Source organism: Portunus trituberculatus, chromosome 37 (assembly GCF_017591435.1).
Source record: "Portunus trituberculatus isolate SZX2019 chromosome 37, ASM1759143v1, whole genome shotgun sequence".
Taxonomy (NCBI): Eukaryota; Metazoa; Arthropoda; class Malacostraca; order Decapoda; family Portunidae; genus Portunus; species Portunus trituberculatus.
The window spans coordinates 19,819,780-19,836,377 of NC_059291.1; the positions used below are offsets into that span (position 1 = coordinate 19,819,780).

At 36.4% G+C, this 16,598-nt stretch overlaps 1 protein-coding gene across 1 annotated transcript in view; it reads left to right on the forward strand.

The window, feature by feature from the left end:
• The window catches only part of LOC123514151 (rho GTPase-activating protein 190-like), a 523,040-nt gene that overhangs the window by 303,966 nt on the left and 202,476 nt on the right, over positions 1-16,598 (forward strand). Inside the window, exons 22-23 of the mRNA XM_045271800.1 lie at positions 5,428-5,472; positions 6,540-6,685. Of these exons, the coding sequence (XP_045127735.1) occupies positions 5,428-5,472; positions 6,540-6,685 (191 nt within the window). The remainder of the gene's footprint in view (positions 1-5,427; positions 5,473-6,539; positions 6,686-16,598) is intronic.

Sequence of the window (16,598 nt, forward strand, 5' to 3'; positions counted from 1 at the left end):
AGTGGCTAGGAACGTAACCCCCCTATTACCATTCTTTTCTATGGGAAAATTATATTTGAATAACATGATGTCTCCAGTAACGTAACCCTCGCATTAATCAAGAGTTGACTGTACATAAATCAAGCAATTTGTAATTTTTCCATTAATTTTAAGTGGCAGATAGATATACAAAAAAGCCCCCATTTCTGCCAAAACCCAACACTGTACGGGTTAATGATTCCCCGAAACAAACCCTAAATACCTAATTATAAAAACTAATCACACACACACACACACACCGCATTGTAGTGGTTAGCACGCTCGACTCACAATCGAGAGGCCCGGGTTCGAGTCCCGGCGTGGCGAGGCAAATGGGCATGCCTCTTAATGTGTGGCCCCTGTTCACCTAGCAGTAAATAGGTACGGGTTGTAACTCGAGGGGTTGTGGCCTCGCTTTCCAGGTGTGTGGAGTGTGTTGTGATCTCAGTCCTACCCGAAGATTGGTCTATGAGCTCTGAGCTCGCTCTGTTATGGGGAAGACTGGCTGGGAGACCAGCAGACAACCAAGGTGAATTACACACACACACACACACACACACACACACACACACACACACACACACGGTAGCTCAGTGGTTAGAGCACTGGCTTCACAAGCCAGAGGACTGGGGTTCGATTCCCCGGCCGGGTGGAGATATGTGGGTGTGTCTCCTTCACGTAGCCCCTGTTCACCTAGCAGTGAGTAGTTACGGGATGTAAATCGAGGAGTTGTGACCTTGTTGTCCCGGTGTGTGGTGTGTGCCTGGTCTCAGGCCTATCCAAAGATCGGAAATAATGAGCTCTGAGCTCGTTCTGTAGGGTAACGTCTGGCTGTCTCATCAGAGACTGCAGCAGATCAAACAGTGAAACACACACACACACACACACACACACACACACACACACACACACACACACACACACACACACACACACACACACACACACAAAAGTACACTCCGGCCCGGTAGCTCAGTGGTTAGAGCGCTGGCTTCACAAGCCAGATGACCGGGGTTCGATTCCCCGGCCGGGTGGAGATATTTGGGTGTGTCTCCTTTCACGTGTAGCCCCTGTTCACCTAGCAGTGAGTAGGTATGGGATGTAAATCGAGGAGTTGTGACCTTGTTGTCCCGGTGTGTGGTGTGTGCCTGGTCTCAGACCTATCCCAAGATCGGAAATAATGAGCTCTGAGCTCGTTCCGTAGGGTAACGTCTGGCTGTCTCGTCAGAGACTGCAGCAGATCAAACAAACAGTGAATTACACACACACACACACACACACACACACACACACACACACACACACACACACACACACACACACACACACACACACACACACACACAAAAGTACACTCCAAGATCATGAAGAGTCCATGTTTGAGGAACATAAAAAGTTTAGTTTTCCACATAGGGCAGTGAATATCTGGGACAGCTTGAATTAAGAGATCGTAATAGGAGAAAATGTGAATACATTTAAGGAAAAGTTGGATAAAACTAGATATGGAAACAGGTCTCTATGAGCCCTGCTCAAATCCTGTAATATAAAACTAGGTAAACACGCACATACACACACACACACCATGGCTGGGGTGCAGACTAGAGATGTCTTAGAAGGTCACATGTGATGTGATCTACTTCAGCATTCTTGCCTATGATGTGTTGTAGGGTGGGGAAGCTACTTTAGTACGTGCTGTCTCGAAATATGAAGTTTTCAAGAAATTAGTGAAAAAAATAGTGAAGTCAGTGTTGAAGGTTATAAAGGAAAAGGAAGTGTTGGTGTGAGATACATCAGAGATAAAGATCTACTGATATGGTAGGTGAGAAAAATAAGAAAGGTGTGCTGCAATTGATTTAGTTTAAGTGGCTCAGAATGAAGGTAGCAGTATTCATGGGAAAATTTAATAAGTGGTCTGACTGTGAATGTTTACTGAAGGAAGGCCAGTAGCTGATAATCAATAACTGGTGATAAATATATTGCCATATAACTGTTAAATCAAAATACTGAAAATTCTGATACTAACAATATTGGTGATATTTCAAATGTAAAAGTGATAAATCAAAATTTTTAGTTTCATATTCAACTAAGATTATATAGTTGCTTGTTTGGAACCAAAAGTATCAACAATATCAACAATTCAATCATATGGGAAAAAATTATTATCAGATTATGGATAACCTGATATCATCATCATAATATATTTTTGCGATGATTCAACATGATAACTCCCACCTATGGGCAGAACATATAAACTCCCTGGAAGAAATTTATGTTTCTGTATAAGAGAGAAAAATAATGGAGGGTTTGATCTCATGGCCAAATGTAATGTCAAGTTAGATCCTGAAAAATATATATTATATTGGCTGAGAGGATATATAGTATTATAATGAGGTTATTGACTGAGGATTAAAAAAAGTGGACCAGCAGCATTTCATAACTTGGGATGTAAGAGATTCTAAAGAACATAGGAAGAAATTGAAAAAGGTCACTTGTAGAAGCATTATAAAAAGAAAAACCTTTCTTAAAGAAAAGTTAGGCATTGAATAGCTTAGAAAAAGATGATTATGCAAGATCAATTCTTGATTTCAAAGCTAAGTTGGACTGAAGTAGATATAGAGACAGGACAGCACGAGTGTGGCTCCCCTTCCCGTATACCACAACTAGGTAGCATACTGTACTACATGCTCATTCTGATGAATTCTAGTTTTTTAGTGAAATAGCAATTGTATATATTGTATACATTTAGTAACTTTATCCTAATTATTAAAAAAAAAAAAAAAAGTGAAATAGCTATCACACATAATGCCCAATAACATGAGGCCATTCCTATTTTACTTGTAAAATCAGTGAGGTTAGAGTGCCAAGCCATGCACACTGGTATGTTTTTAGATACAAGTTTCTTATGTTTATGGGTATCCAATTACATCTTAGTTTTCCTCAGCACTACTAATCAGACTTTCTCACATACATAATGGAAAATTAAGTGTTGACTTGTAATATTGCTGATTTAGCAGTAATTATCTAATATAAATATGTGTTCAATGCATGACAAGTTATTGTGGTCTCATACTATTTAAAAGCTAAAATGAGCTCATTCTTTATTTTAGGTTTTATTTCTCTTAGTTCAAATGTGAGTGATCATGACAAAAGAAATAATAATCCTTGACATAACCTTAAGATATTTAAATGAGTTTTGTGAGCTCACAACAAGGTTCTTGAAATATCCAGCATGTTAATATTATGCATGTTGTGGAGGAATTTCAAGATCCAGTTTAATGACCTTTAAGTATATTTGCTTTCATGCAACATAAATCAAAGTCGGTAATATTAAATTACAAATGGTTTGTTAGATTGTCAAAAAATAATAATTTCCACATTTGAGCTTGAAATGTGTATGTGATCAAACTCAAATATTGAAATCAAAGGTATATTTTTATTTTCTGAATGTTACAAATTAATAGAAAATAGTAATAAAGTTTTGCATGATTTCATATCTGAATTACTTTGTTTACTCATGGAAACATAACCTTTCTACCATTACTTGTAATATTTTTATTTTTGGGGTCAAAATTATAATCTTTTGCATATTACTGTCAAGAGGCAATCACCCAAATGCCATCATGTTTAGTCTGCAGACATCTGAAATTAGCATGTTACTTTCTAACTTCAAAGTTGATGCTTCACTCTCTAAGCATCAAGGATGTATTTTACAGGTTTACTAATTGTTTGATAATCAGTATGACAATAGGGATGCACTGAGTTAAGGATGGGTTTTCACTTGACCCATGAAATGGATTAAGTAGGCATCCATGATTGAGATATAAGAAGTAACTTCTTGTGAAACAAAGGCACACAAAATTAGTGAGTTTAAATAAGTTTTCTGTTTTTATATGGCTGGCTTGTTGGTATGAACAATTGATCAACTGATATTTATCTGCAGAGTGAGCATGGCCGTTCACTGAGGCTGTATTTTTTTTAGTGATTGATTCTCTTATACATAGTTATATTGCTTCTCTGTATTGATGGTTTGAATAAATAGTCAATGGTTTAAATAAAAAGATACAAAGGAGATAGAATATTTGATTTTGTATGGATATGTGTTATAAACAAGTCACTTTATAGCTAAAGTTGGCCTTATTGTAGTCCATATGTAAAGCATTATTATCTCATTGCATCATATGGGATGTATTACTTTTATTTAGATCTATTGTATTGGAAAATGAGGCTGAGAGACAATTCCAATGCTTAACTTATGTTACATCTTTGAAGATTTTCATACAGATTCATACAGAATATTTGTTTAGATGTCTAGCAAGAAAAATGCACTAGATTGAGTAGAGTAATAAAAAAAAAAAAGTCCCAGAATACCAGCAATGTATTGATGATAGTTGAGAAATTTTTACAATTCGTCATTGCCATCCAAGGAAGTTTATTCTCCTTGTCACCATTGGTAATTTACTCTGTGAAACTAAGTTATTTGTTATACAATGTTATTTATTGGGATTTGACTGCTTTTTGCTTTTCTTTCATCAAGAATCCTACATACACGGCCCGGTAGCTCAGTGGTTAGAGCGCTGACTTCACAAGCCAGATGACCGGGGTTCGATTCCCTGGCCGGGTGGAGATATTTGGGTGTGTCTCCTTTCACGTGTAGCCCCTGTTCACCTAGCAGTAAGTAGGTACAGGATGTAAATCGAGGAGTTGTGACCTTGTTGTCCCGGTGTGTGGTGTGTGCCTGGTCTCAGGCCTATTCGAAGATCGGAAACAATGAGCTTTGAGCTCGTTCCGTAGGGTAACGTCTGGCTGTCTCGTCAGAGACTGCAGCAGATCAAACAGTGAATTACACAATGAATTGATCAAAAACAATTTGAAGATCATAAAACTATAACTCATAATTGTCAGTGACTTTTCTTAATCTCTGAAAATGAAGCAAGTAATTAAAGCATTTTCAATTTTACTAATGCATGCAAAGAATTAGCCCATCCCAAATTTGTGTACCCTAACAGTCTTCATCAGTTATGTATCACTAAACAAGAATCTACTGCCAGGAACCAGAGGAATGGTAACACTTTTTCCTGACAGTTTATTTATTATTTTTTTATTCAACAATATAAATGCTACTATTAATGATTGTGATATAGGTATGGCTTATGGGAGATTTACTCTTGATGGTATTTTAATCAATCAGCAATTATAAATTACTGCCAGTGTGCCTATAGATTTTTTCATCTGTTTATTAAAATCCCAGCTGCATTACTATCTAACTTTTGTAAATTACATAGCCTTAAAACAGAGATAGTCATAGTGCAACTTTTTTTTTTTTTTTTTTTTTTTTTTTTTTTTTCCTGCAGCTGTCAAATAAAACCATCACTTATTCTGCCCTCTTCAACTAAACTCTTTGTTTGCTAGCTGACCTGAGCGGCTCTCGTGACTCCCTCACCACTCGTGACTCAGGTGACTTGTTCCCACAGTCTTTGATGTTTTTTTCTCTAGTTTGCTTCCTTTTATGTTCATTACTCAAACAGTTTATGTTCCATTGTATACCAAGGGAAGGAAGAGCTACCTGAATGATATGTGGTGCAATGATATCTGTAAAATGTCTTATTATTTGCTTGGAATTTTATTCTTAGTATGTCAATTTTTATTGTAATGCTGTATAAATGTGTTGATTTTTTCTGCTTTTCATTTGGTGAAATAACATTGTTTTTATTGTTTTCAGTGTTCTGCCTAGATTTGTTATTTCATAGACAATGTGAAGTTGTATAAGTGTATTTGTATACTTATAACAATCATTATTTTCTTCTGTTGATGTCTTTTCACAATATGTTTATATTGTAATTTGGTCATGAATAATTTTTAAAAGATTGTAGTAATACATACTGTTATTGACTTCCTTTCTTTAAAGATTTAAAAGTTATCCCTCAAAATAAGAAAGGGGAACAAGCAATTTGATGTTTTCACCATGGTGTACAAAGTATATGTTTCTTGTTCTCATGCATATCCCAACTGCTTGGTGTGGCTTTTTTATGCACCTTAGCCAAATAATGCATGTAACTGCACTGCATGATATATATATATATATATATATATATATATATATATATATATATATATATATATATATATATATATATATATATAAAGAGAGAGAGAGAGAGAGAGTTGTACTTCTCAAACTACCAGTTTTCAGTAACTAGACACAAAACCAGTTTTGAGTTTTTTTCTCTCTCTCTCTCTCTCTCTCTCTCTCTCTCTCTCTCTCTCTCTCTCTCTCTCTCTCTCTCTCTTGTACTTCTGAAACTACCAGTTTTCAGTATCTAAACACAAAACCAGTTTTGAGTTTCTTTTCTCTCTCTCTCTCTCTCTCTCTCTCTCTCTCTCTCTCTCTCTCTCTCTCTCTCTCTCTCTCTCTCTCTCTCTCTCTCTCTCTCTCTTGAATAATTGTATCCTGATGCTATGCTAGTTTATTTTCTTCTTCCTTTTTTATACACTATGATTAATTATGGTTTGCCTAACATCAGGTTGGCAAGATGACAGCATGTGTTCCCGTCGAATGGATGACTATTGGGGTGATGGCTTCACGCCACAAGCCTTCACAACTGGTCGTCGTGCAAAGTTTCCTCCTCCACCCACTAAGCCAAGACCCAAGGCCAGCCAGACGTTGAAGGTAAGCTTACAATTGTATGCAACAATGCAGTGGACACATGTTTTGATCATAAGATATTGACTTGTTTACCTTAATGGAATGTATATCAAACCTTGAAACTGAATGATCCATGTCTGTGTGAGTTCATGATTTGTGATTTGTATCTGGCATGAAAAAAATTTACGCAGAATAAAGTGATGCTGGTTTTTTAATTTTTTATTTTTTATTTTTTTTTTTTTTGATGTGATTGATTGATTTATGACTGATCAGTGAGGCAGTAGATCATTATTTAATATATATATATATATATATATATATATATATATATATATATATATATATATATATATATATATATAAGATAAGATATAATATATATATATATATATATATATATATATATATATATATATATATATATATATATATATATATATAAAAACTTGGCCCTCGATTTAACAGATTTCAGATTTAACGGACCACAAAATCTCAATGGACAAATACCCAGCAATGGGCATTCTGTCCATTGCTGGGTACGTTTGTCTGATGGACAGAATGTCTGTTGCTCAGGAGATTTGTCCTCTGTGACATCAGCTTTAGAAATGTGAAAACCCTAATATAACAATAAACATATGAAATCATATTAGAATAAATTAGAAATGGTATTTTGTATACTGCACATATTATAAAATCATTAAAGAAATTAAAGTTCTGAGTTTGAAGGGAAGCAGGTATAGAGGCTGACATAATATGCATTAAGATGTTACCATATCATGTTAACACTGGTCCCTTCTTCCCATGCCTCAGTCCATACTTGTCTTAAGGAACGTACATACAGACATACCTTGTTTGTTGCTGCTTTGATTCTGATGTCTGTTTTCCACCAAGATGCCTACCCCCAAAAAAAAAAAAAAAAAACATGAATGTGTTAATGCAACCGTTATTTCAGTTGTTTAACTCATTATATTACATATAGTACTTACTTAGAGATGTATAGTATACTTGGTTAGATTACGCTTCTTATTTTGTATGCTAGTATTTGTTATATGTAAGTATATTCAAGCAACAGGTCACTCTTCCCCTCTATTAATCCGTTGAATTGAGGGTCGATTACACACACACAAACACACACACATTTTTTTGGAGAATTATAGGAGACAGGATAAGGAAATGGTATATAAAAGAAAAAGAAGAGAAAAAAATGGAGCAAGTTTAACTAAAAATGATAAGAACAAGAGATTAAAAATGATGTATACAAACATAGATGGGATTTTATCTAGTAAATTAGAATTAAGAGATTACATAAAGAAAGAAGAACCAGATATTGTATGCCTGGTGGAAACAAAGTTAAATGAGGCAATAGAAATGGACATAATAAAAGGTATAATATATGGAGGAGAGACAGAGTGGGTAAAGGAGGAGGAGTCATGATGATGTTAAGGAAGGAGATAGTGGTAAATCAAGTGGAGTTTGGGGAAGGAAAATCAGAAATACTGTATGTTAAGATACATATTAATAAAAAGGAGTTAACAATCATTGGAACATATGTGCCACCAAAAACAAACTCATGGACTAACCAAGAATATAAAGACATGATAGATGACACAATAAGGAGTCTTACAAGAATCATTAAGGAAAGGAGAAAAGTGATATTGGTAGATTTCAACTGTAAGGAGGTAGACTGGGAAAATTATGGAAGTGGTATTGGGGAAGATGCCTGGGGAGATAGATTCCTGAACCTAATGATAGATAATTTGATGGTCCAAAGAGTAAAGGAAAACGCAAGATTCAGAGGAAACGATGACCCGGCAAGATTAGACCTAGTTTTTACAACGGATATACCAATTAACGATGATACAAGTGCCCATTGGGAAAGAGTGACCATGTAATATTAGAAATGGATATAGAAGAAGGAAAGGAAGATAGAGATGAATCATACAAAGGAGACCGTTTAAATTACAGAAAGGCTGATATTGAGAATCTCAAGAACTATTTTAAAAACGTAAACTGGGAGGAGATGGAAAACTCATTAACGGTTCAAGAGAAATATAACTTATTTTTGGAAATATACAAAACTGGGGTCAGGGAATATGTCCCAAAATATAGACCTAAAGAAGAAGGAAAGAAAGATTGGTTTAATGCAAGATGTGCTAGGGGAAAGGAGAAATGAGATGGAGCATGGAAAAGGTGGAGAAGAAACAGAAAACCAGAAAATAAGGAAAACTTCAAAACAGCAAGAAATGAATATGCTAAGGTGAGAAAAGAAGAAAGGAACTATGAAAAGGACATTGTCAAAAAATGTAAGGAACAACCAAAATTGTTCTACAGATTCATAAAATAAAATAAAAAAAGTTACTGTGTAAAGCTCTTGTTGTGTGTGTTTGTGTGTGCTTGGTGTGTGTGTGTGTGTGTGTATTTACTTAGTTGTATTTACCTAGTTCTAGTTTTACAGTGCCTGGGCTTTACGCTCGTGTGGCCCGTCTCTATATCTACACTTGTTCAATTTTTCTTTAAAACTATGCACACTCATTGCTGACACCACTTCTTCATTCAAACTGTTCCACGTCTCAACATATCTTTACAGGAAACTATATTTTTTAATATCTCTCAGACATCTGTGTGTATTTACCTAGTTTTAGTTTTACAGGGCCTGGGCTTTATGCTCGTGTTGCCCCGTCTCCATATCTACACTTATCCAATCTTACTTTTAAAGTATGCACACTCGTTGCAGACACTACTTCCTCCTTTAAACTGTTCCACGTCTCAAAACATCTTTGCGGGAAACTATATTTTTTAACATCTCTCAGACGTCTTCCTTTTCTCAGCTTTTTACTATGCGATCTTGTGCTTCGGATGTCATGTTCTTCTCTCAGGATCAGTTTCTCATTATCCACTTGGTCCATTCTGCTGATCAATTTATAAACTTGTATCAGATCTCCTCTCTCCCTTCTTTGTTCCAGGGTTGGTAGATCCATTGCCTTTAGTCTCTCCTCATATGTCATCCCTTCAAATTCTGGAACCATTCTTGTAGCCTCTCCAACTTCCTTATGTATTTCTTTTTATGAGGGGTCCACACTACTCCTGCATATTCCAATATGTTTCTTATTATAGTACTTAAATCAATTACTTCATCATTTCTTTGTCCATGTAGTGAAATGCTACTTCAATATTCCTTAGCAAATTATATGTTTCTCTAAAAATTCTATCAATATGGCTTACCGGTTGATTGTTTTCTTCCATCGTCACTCCTAAGTCCTTTTCCTTTTTCACTTTCTCCAGTTCTACTCCATCTCCCATCTTATAGATTCCCACGGGTCGTCTTTCACTCTTTCCCATTTCCATGACATGGCTTTTGTTCACATTGAATTCCTTTTCCCACTTTTTGGTGTGTGTGTGTGTATTTACCTAGTTGTACCTAGTTGTAGTTTTACAGGGCCTGGGCTTTATGCTCGTGTGGCCCTGTCTCCATATCTACACTTATCCAATTTTTCTTTAAAACTATGTACACTCTTTGCTGACACCACTTCCTCATTCAAACTGTTCCAAGTCTCAACACATCTTTGCGGGAAACTAAATTTTTTAACATCTCTCAGACATCTTCCCTTCCTCAGTTTCTTACTATGCGATCTTGTGCTTCTAATGTCATATTCTTCTCTCAGGATCAGTTTCTCATTATCCACTTGATCCATTCCGTTAATCAATTTATAAACTTGTATCAGATCCTCTCTCTCTTCTCTGTTCCAAGGTTGGTAGATCCATATCTTTAGTCTCTCCTCATATGTCATCCCTTTAAATTCTGGAACCATTCTTGTAGCCATTTTTGTAGTCTCGAATTTTCTTATGTGTTTCTTTTTATGGGGGTCCACACAACTCCTGCATATTCCAATATAAGTCTTATTTTAGTACTTATCAATTTCTTCATCATTTCTTTGTCCATATAGTGAAATGCTAATCCAATATTCCTTAGCAAATTATACGTCTCTCTGAAAATTTTATCAATATGGCTTACCGGTTGATTATTTTCTTCCATTGTCACTCCCAAGTCCTTTTCCTTTTTTACTTTTTCTAGTTCTACTCCATCTCCCATCTTATAGATTCCCACTGGTCGTCTTTCACTTTTTCCCATTTCCATGACATGGCTTTTGTCCACATTGAATTCCATCTCCCATTTTTTGCTCCATTTCCAGATCTTGTTTAAGTCTTCCTGTAGTATTTCACAATCCTCTTTTTGTTTAATGACTCTGCACAGTTTCACATCGTCCGCAAACAGATTTATGTAGCTGTTCACTCCCTCTGGCATGTCATTTATATATACAAGAAAAAGTATTGGTGCCAATACTGACCCCTGTGGCACTCCGCTGTCTACTGTTCTCCACTTGGACTTCATATCTTTAACTATCGTCCTTATTTCTCTCCCCCTCAAGTAATTTTTCATCCATCTCAATGTGCTTCCTTTTAAGCCACCCTTCTCCTCTAACTTCCATAGTAATCTTTCATGTGGCACTTTATCAAACGCCTTTTTTAGATCTAAATAAATACAGTCAATCCATCCTCTCTCTCTTGTACTTTATCAACTATTCTAGAGTAGAAACTCAATAAATTTGTTACACATGACCGACCTTTTCTAAAACCAAATTGGCTATTTGATAATATTTTGTTGTCTTCAAGAAACTCAATCCATTGCTTCTTTATTACTTTTTCACACATCTTGCATATTACACTAGTTAGTGATACCAGTCTGTAATTTAAAGGTTCTTCCTTCCTTCCGCTCTTATATATGGGAACCACCTCAGCTCTTTTCCACTCCACTGGCACTGTTCCATTTTCTATTGAGCATTTTATGATGTTGTATATTGGACTTGCTAGTTCTTCCCTACATTCTTTCAGTATTCTGCCTGAGACTTCATCCGGTCCCATTGCCTTTTCCTCATCTAGTTCCGTCATCAACTTTTTTATTTCAAGCTTGGTTACTTTAATCTCTTTCATATGGACAGTCTCTCTATTACCCTGTGGTCTTTCAAATTTGGATTCCTTAGTAAAGACCTCATGAAATTTACTATTTAACAGTTCTGCCGTACTTTTGGGGTCTTCCACCATTCCATTCTCTCCTTTTAACCTTTCTATTGTTTCTTTTTGTCTTATTTTTCCATTTATGAATCTGTAGAACAATTTTGGTTGTTCCTTACATTTTTCGACAATGTCCTTTTCATAGTTCCTTTCTTCTTCCTTTCTCACCTTAGCATATTCATTTCTTGCTGTTTTGAAGTTTTCCTTATTTTCTGGATTTCTGTTTCTTCTCCACCTTTTCCATGCTCCATCTCGTTTCTCCTTTGCCCTAGCACATCTTGCATTAAACCAATCTTTCTTTCCTTCTTCTTTAGGTCTATATTTGGGACATATTCCCTGACCCCAGTTTTGTATATTTCCAAAAATAAGTTATATTTCTCTTGAACCGTTAATGAGTTTTCCATCTCCTCCCAGTTTACGTTTTAAAATAGTTCTTGAGGTTCTCAATATCAGTCTTTCTGTAATTTAATCGGTCTCCTTTGTATGATTCATCTCTATCTTTCCTTCTTGTATATCCATTTCTAATATTATATGGTCATTCTTTCCCAATGGGCACTTATATCTTATATCATCGTTAATTGGTATATCCCTTGTAAAAAACTATGTCCAATCTCGCCGGCTCATCGTTTCCTCTGAATCTTGTGTTTTCTTTTACTCTTTGGACCATCATATTATCTATCATTAGGTTCAGAAATCTATCTCCCTGGCATCTTCCCCATACCACTTTCATAATTTTCCCAGTCCACCTCCTTACAGTTGAAATCTCCTACCAATATCACTTTTCTCCTTTCCTTTAATGATTCTTGTAAGACTCCTTATTGTGTCATCTATCATGTCTCTATATTCTTGGTTAGTCCATGAGTTTGTTTTTGGTGGCACATATGTTCCAATGATTGTTATCTCCTTTTTATTAATATGCATCTTAACATACAGTATTTCTGATTTTCCTTCCCCAAACTCTACTTGATTTTCCACTATCTCCTTCCTTAACTTCATCATGACTCCTCCTCCTCCTTTACCCACTCTGTCTCTCCTCCATATATTATACCTTTTATCTATGTCTATTTTTATTGCTTCATTTAACTTTGTTTCAACCAGGTATACAATATCTGGTTTATCTTTCTTTATGTAATCTCTTAAATCTAATTTACTAGATAAAATCCCATCTATGTTTGTATACATCATTTTATATCTCTTTTTCTTATCATTTTTAGTTAAACTTGCTCCATTTTTTTTACTCTTCCTTCTCTTTTATATACCATTTCCTTATCCTGTCTCCTTTAATTCTCCAAAAAAATGCCTTCTTCTCCTCCTCTGACCTTTCATTATTTTTTTCTCTTGCTTCTGCCACCAGTTCATTGTCTCTTCCTTTCCTCCTCGTTTCTATTTTTCTTTATACATATATCTTTGCAACCTTCTGTTTCTCTGAGTTTTGTTTTTCTATATAGTACTTCTTCTGATGCTGCTTGTGATTTTAGTAATATCTTAATTTGTCTCACTGTTCCTTCTTGATTTGGTCCCATTCTATGGATTTCTTCTACTTCCTCTTGTAAGTTCTGTCTATCCTCATCGTTTAGATGTTTTAGTAGGTCTTTTACTGATTTCATTTTGTCCTTTTCTGTGTTCTTGGTCTATATTTAACATTTTTTTCTTTCAGTCCAAAAATAATTACTTTTTTTTCCCCCAATTTCTCTTCCTAAATTTTTGTTTTTCTTGAGGACTCCTATCATTTTGTTTGTCATATTTTCATCTCTTTCTTTTAAATGTTCCTGAAATACTTCCTGAAACGATTCCTTGTCTTTCTTATCTTGGATTCTCCATGCCTGTACTTCTTTTTTAATCATGTCTTGTACTCTTTCCTCTTCTTTGTTAACTGGATCTTTCAGCTTCTCTCTTTCTTTCTCGGCTTTACCGAGTCCTTCTTCCATCAATTTCTTGTAGTTAGCTATTTGCACTTTTAAATCTTCATTTTCGGTTCTTAGCCTAGTTTCGTTTTCTTCCACTCTTTTTAGCCTTTCTTTCAATTTCTGTGTGTGTGTGTGTGTGTGTGCGCGCGCGTGCATGTGCGTGAGGGGAGCGACAATGTTGGGCTGATTGGCTGTCGTCAGTCACGTCAACGCATCCCTGCCTCCCCATTGGTCGCTTAGTGGCTCGGGTAGAGATACCTTGGTGTGAAATTCACTGTGCAGTCGCTTTAATGTGATGTCGATACGGTCGATCAATGCCTTCACTAGTAGCGGAATTTCACTCTTATTGCAATAATACTTCTGATGGCACAGATGCGAGCCAAACACAATAGGAAGAGATAGTGCTATACCACAGCTTGCTGAGACACGCCAGGGTGAAAATGGAGGCCTTCTATTGCCTGCCCGAGTACATATGTCATTATTGAGTGAGTGCGAGGTTTTTTTTTTTTTTTTTTTTTTCTTCAACGGTCGCACGGCCATGCGTACCCAAAGAATGGGAATTTTGACCATGTTGCGGACCGAATTTTTTACCTGGATGTGGCAGATTCGAATAGCTTAAGGCAAGACTAAGAAAATGCTATACAAACCTCAAAATCATCCGCGGTGGTGCTTACGTCACTACTATTCTGAAAGCCTCATATATCCAAAGTTTGAATATGCAGCAGTGGTTTAGTTGCTGAGTTTGAAAAAGGATATAAGAAGATTAGAACGAATGAATCCAGAGGATAGCTACAAAGATGGTGCCGGAACTAAAGGACCTAACATATGAAGAAAGGCTGAAGGAAATGGGACTGCCAACCTTACAGGAAAGAAGAGAAAGAGCAGACCTAATAACAATGTATAAAATAGTTAATGGCATTGAAAGATAGACAAGCAAGACCTGGTGCTGGTGACAGAAGTACCTGGAATGACAAGAGGACATGCAAAAAAGATTAGGAAGAGGCAGTGTGTAAAAGATATAGGAAAAAAATGTTTTCCACATAGAATGGTGGAAAAGTGGAATGCATTAAATGATGAAGTTATTACAGCACATAATGTGCTTACCTTTAAAGAAAAATTGGATAAGTGGAGATATGGAAACGGACACTATGAGTCCCACTCAAACCCTGTACAATACAACTAAGTAAATGCAACTAGGTAAATACACACACACTGGAAAAGAGCGGATATTGTGCCCATATTCAAATGGGAGAAAAAAGGAGCAATATAAGGATGTGAGAAATGAATATACAGTGGAGACTCAATACTTGAATGTCTAAATACTGTAATACTCCGCTTAACGAACATTCGTCTAATGAATTTCCGGTTTAACATACTATATAAAGTTAGACCAAAGAGTCCGCATAACGTACAACCACATCCGTTTTAGCGAATTTTCTGGGTTTGAATTTGCCGGGTGAGGGACCAAACGCGGCAGCTTTGCTCTGATTGGCTGGCTCCCCACCTCTCTCTAGCGCTCCTGGAGGTGGATCCAAGATTCTTGAACAACGTCAGAGCAACCTCCTGCCGCGAAATGGCTTCCATGAACGCTTGGAGGGACGATGACAAGGTTGCTATCAGGTTGCTCTGAGGTTGCTGGGAACACCACCTCTGGAGGTGGTGTTACTGTCTTACATATGCATTTATGTTCACAAAACATAATTTCTATTAGCTTTTTACAAACCTTACCCCCAAGAAAGGATTATTTGTAATGCATAAAGTGAAATCTCACATGGAATACCAAAAAAATAAAGCAGTGATGAGATCGGCCACAGACGAAGCGGAGACTCAAGGTGACTTGGCCGCTTCTTCTTCTTGTGACTCTTTTAGCCTGCGTGTTGTCTTTTACCACAATATTGAATTTGTTTCCACTATTTTATTGCTTGCTATAATGGATATCGTATTTTAGTATTCATATACGCTCATGCCATGAGCATATATGAATACTAAGATATGATATCCATTATAGATCAGGCAATAGAGGAGTGGAAACATAAATTCAATATCGTGGTGAAAGACAACACGCAGGCTTAAAGTAAAGGGTCACAAGAAGAAGAAGCGGCCGAGTCGCCGTGAGTCTCCCTGCCTGTGATCTCATCTCTGCTTTATTTTTTGGTATTCCATATAAGATTTCACTTTATGCATTACAAAACAATTCTTTCTTGGGGGCAAGGTTTATAAAAAGGTAATAGAAAAAAAAAAAATTATTTAACCCATGTGGTATATTCGGGATCAGCCCAGAACACATCCCCCCTATTTCCATTATTTCCTATGGGAAAATTACGTCCGCTTAACGAATTTCCGCTCTACGAACAGCTTTGACATCCCCTATCCTGTTCATTAAGCGAAGTATTCCAGTACTCAAACTTTTCAATACTCAAACACGAAAATTCAATTTAATACTCGAAAAAATACCTTATATTCGAATGTCCACACACACGGTTTTAAACAAAGGCTCCCTGCCGTCCCCATTCCTCCTCTGCCAGTTGTGACTTGTGCTGGCGTGGTCATCAGGATAACATTCTCCTGCATTCTATCTGTAGTTTTTCATTTGTAAACTTAATTAACACCAAAGGCTTATTAGTGCTGAAAATATATGGTAATAAACGGCTACACATTTGGTTGTATACAAAGCTCTATCATTTTCCTTCTTGCAGTTACCACTGGACCATTCTGATACCAATATTCTGGTAATACCAGTAATACCAATATTACCATAATACCAGTATACCGATACGAGTGTGCATCCTTAGTCTTGCTGCAGCCTTGAAAAAAACAACACTTCTGCATTCTGTCGGTGGTTTTTCATTTAGAAACTGATGATGGCACCAAGGAGGCTTATTAGTGGTGAAAATAAGGAATCTGGTGAGAGTGCAAGCGTTAGTGAGCCACAGCTCTGCCAGGAATCACACCAGGGTAAA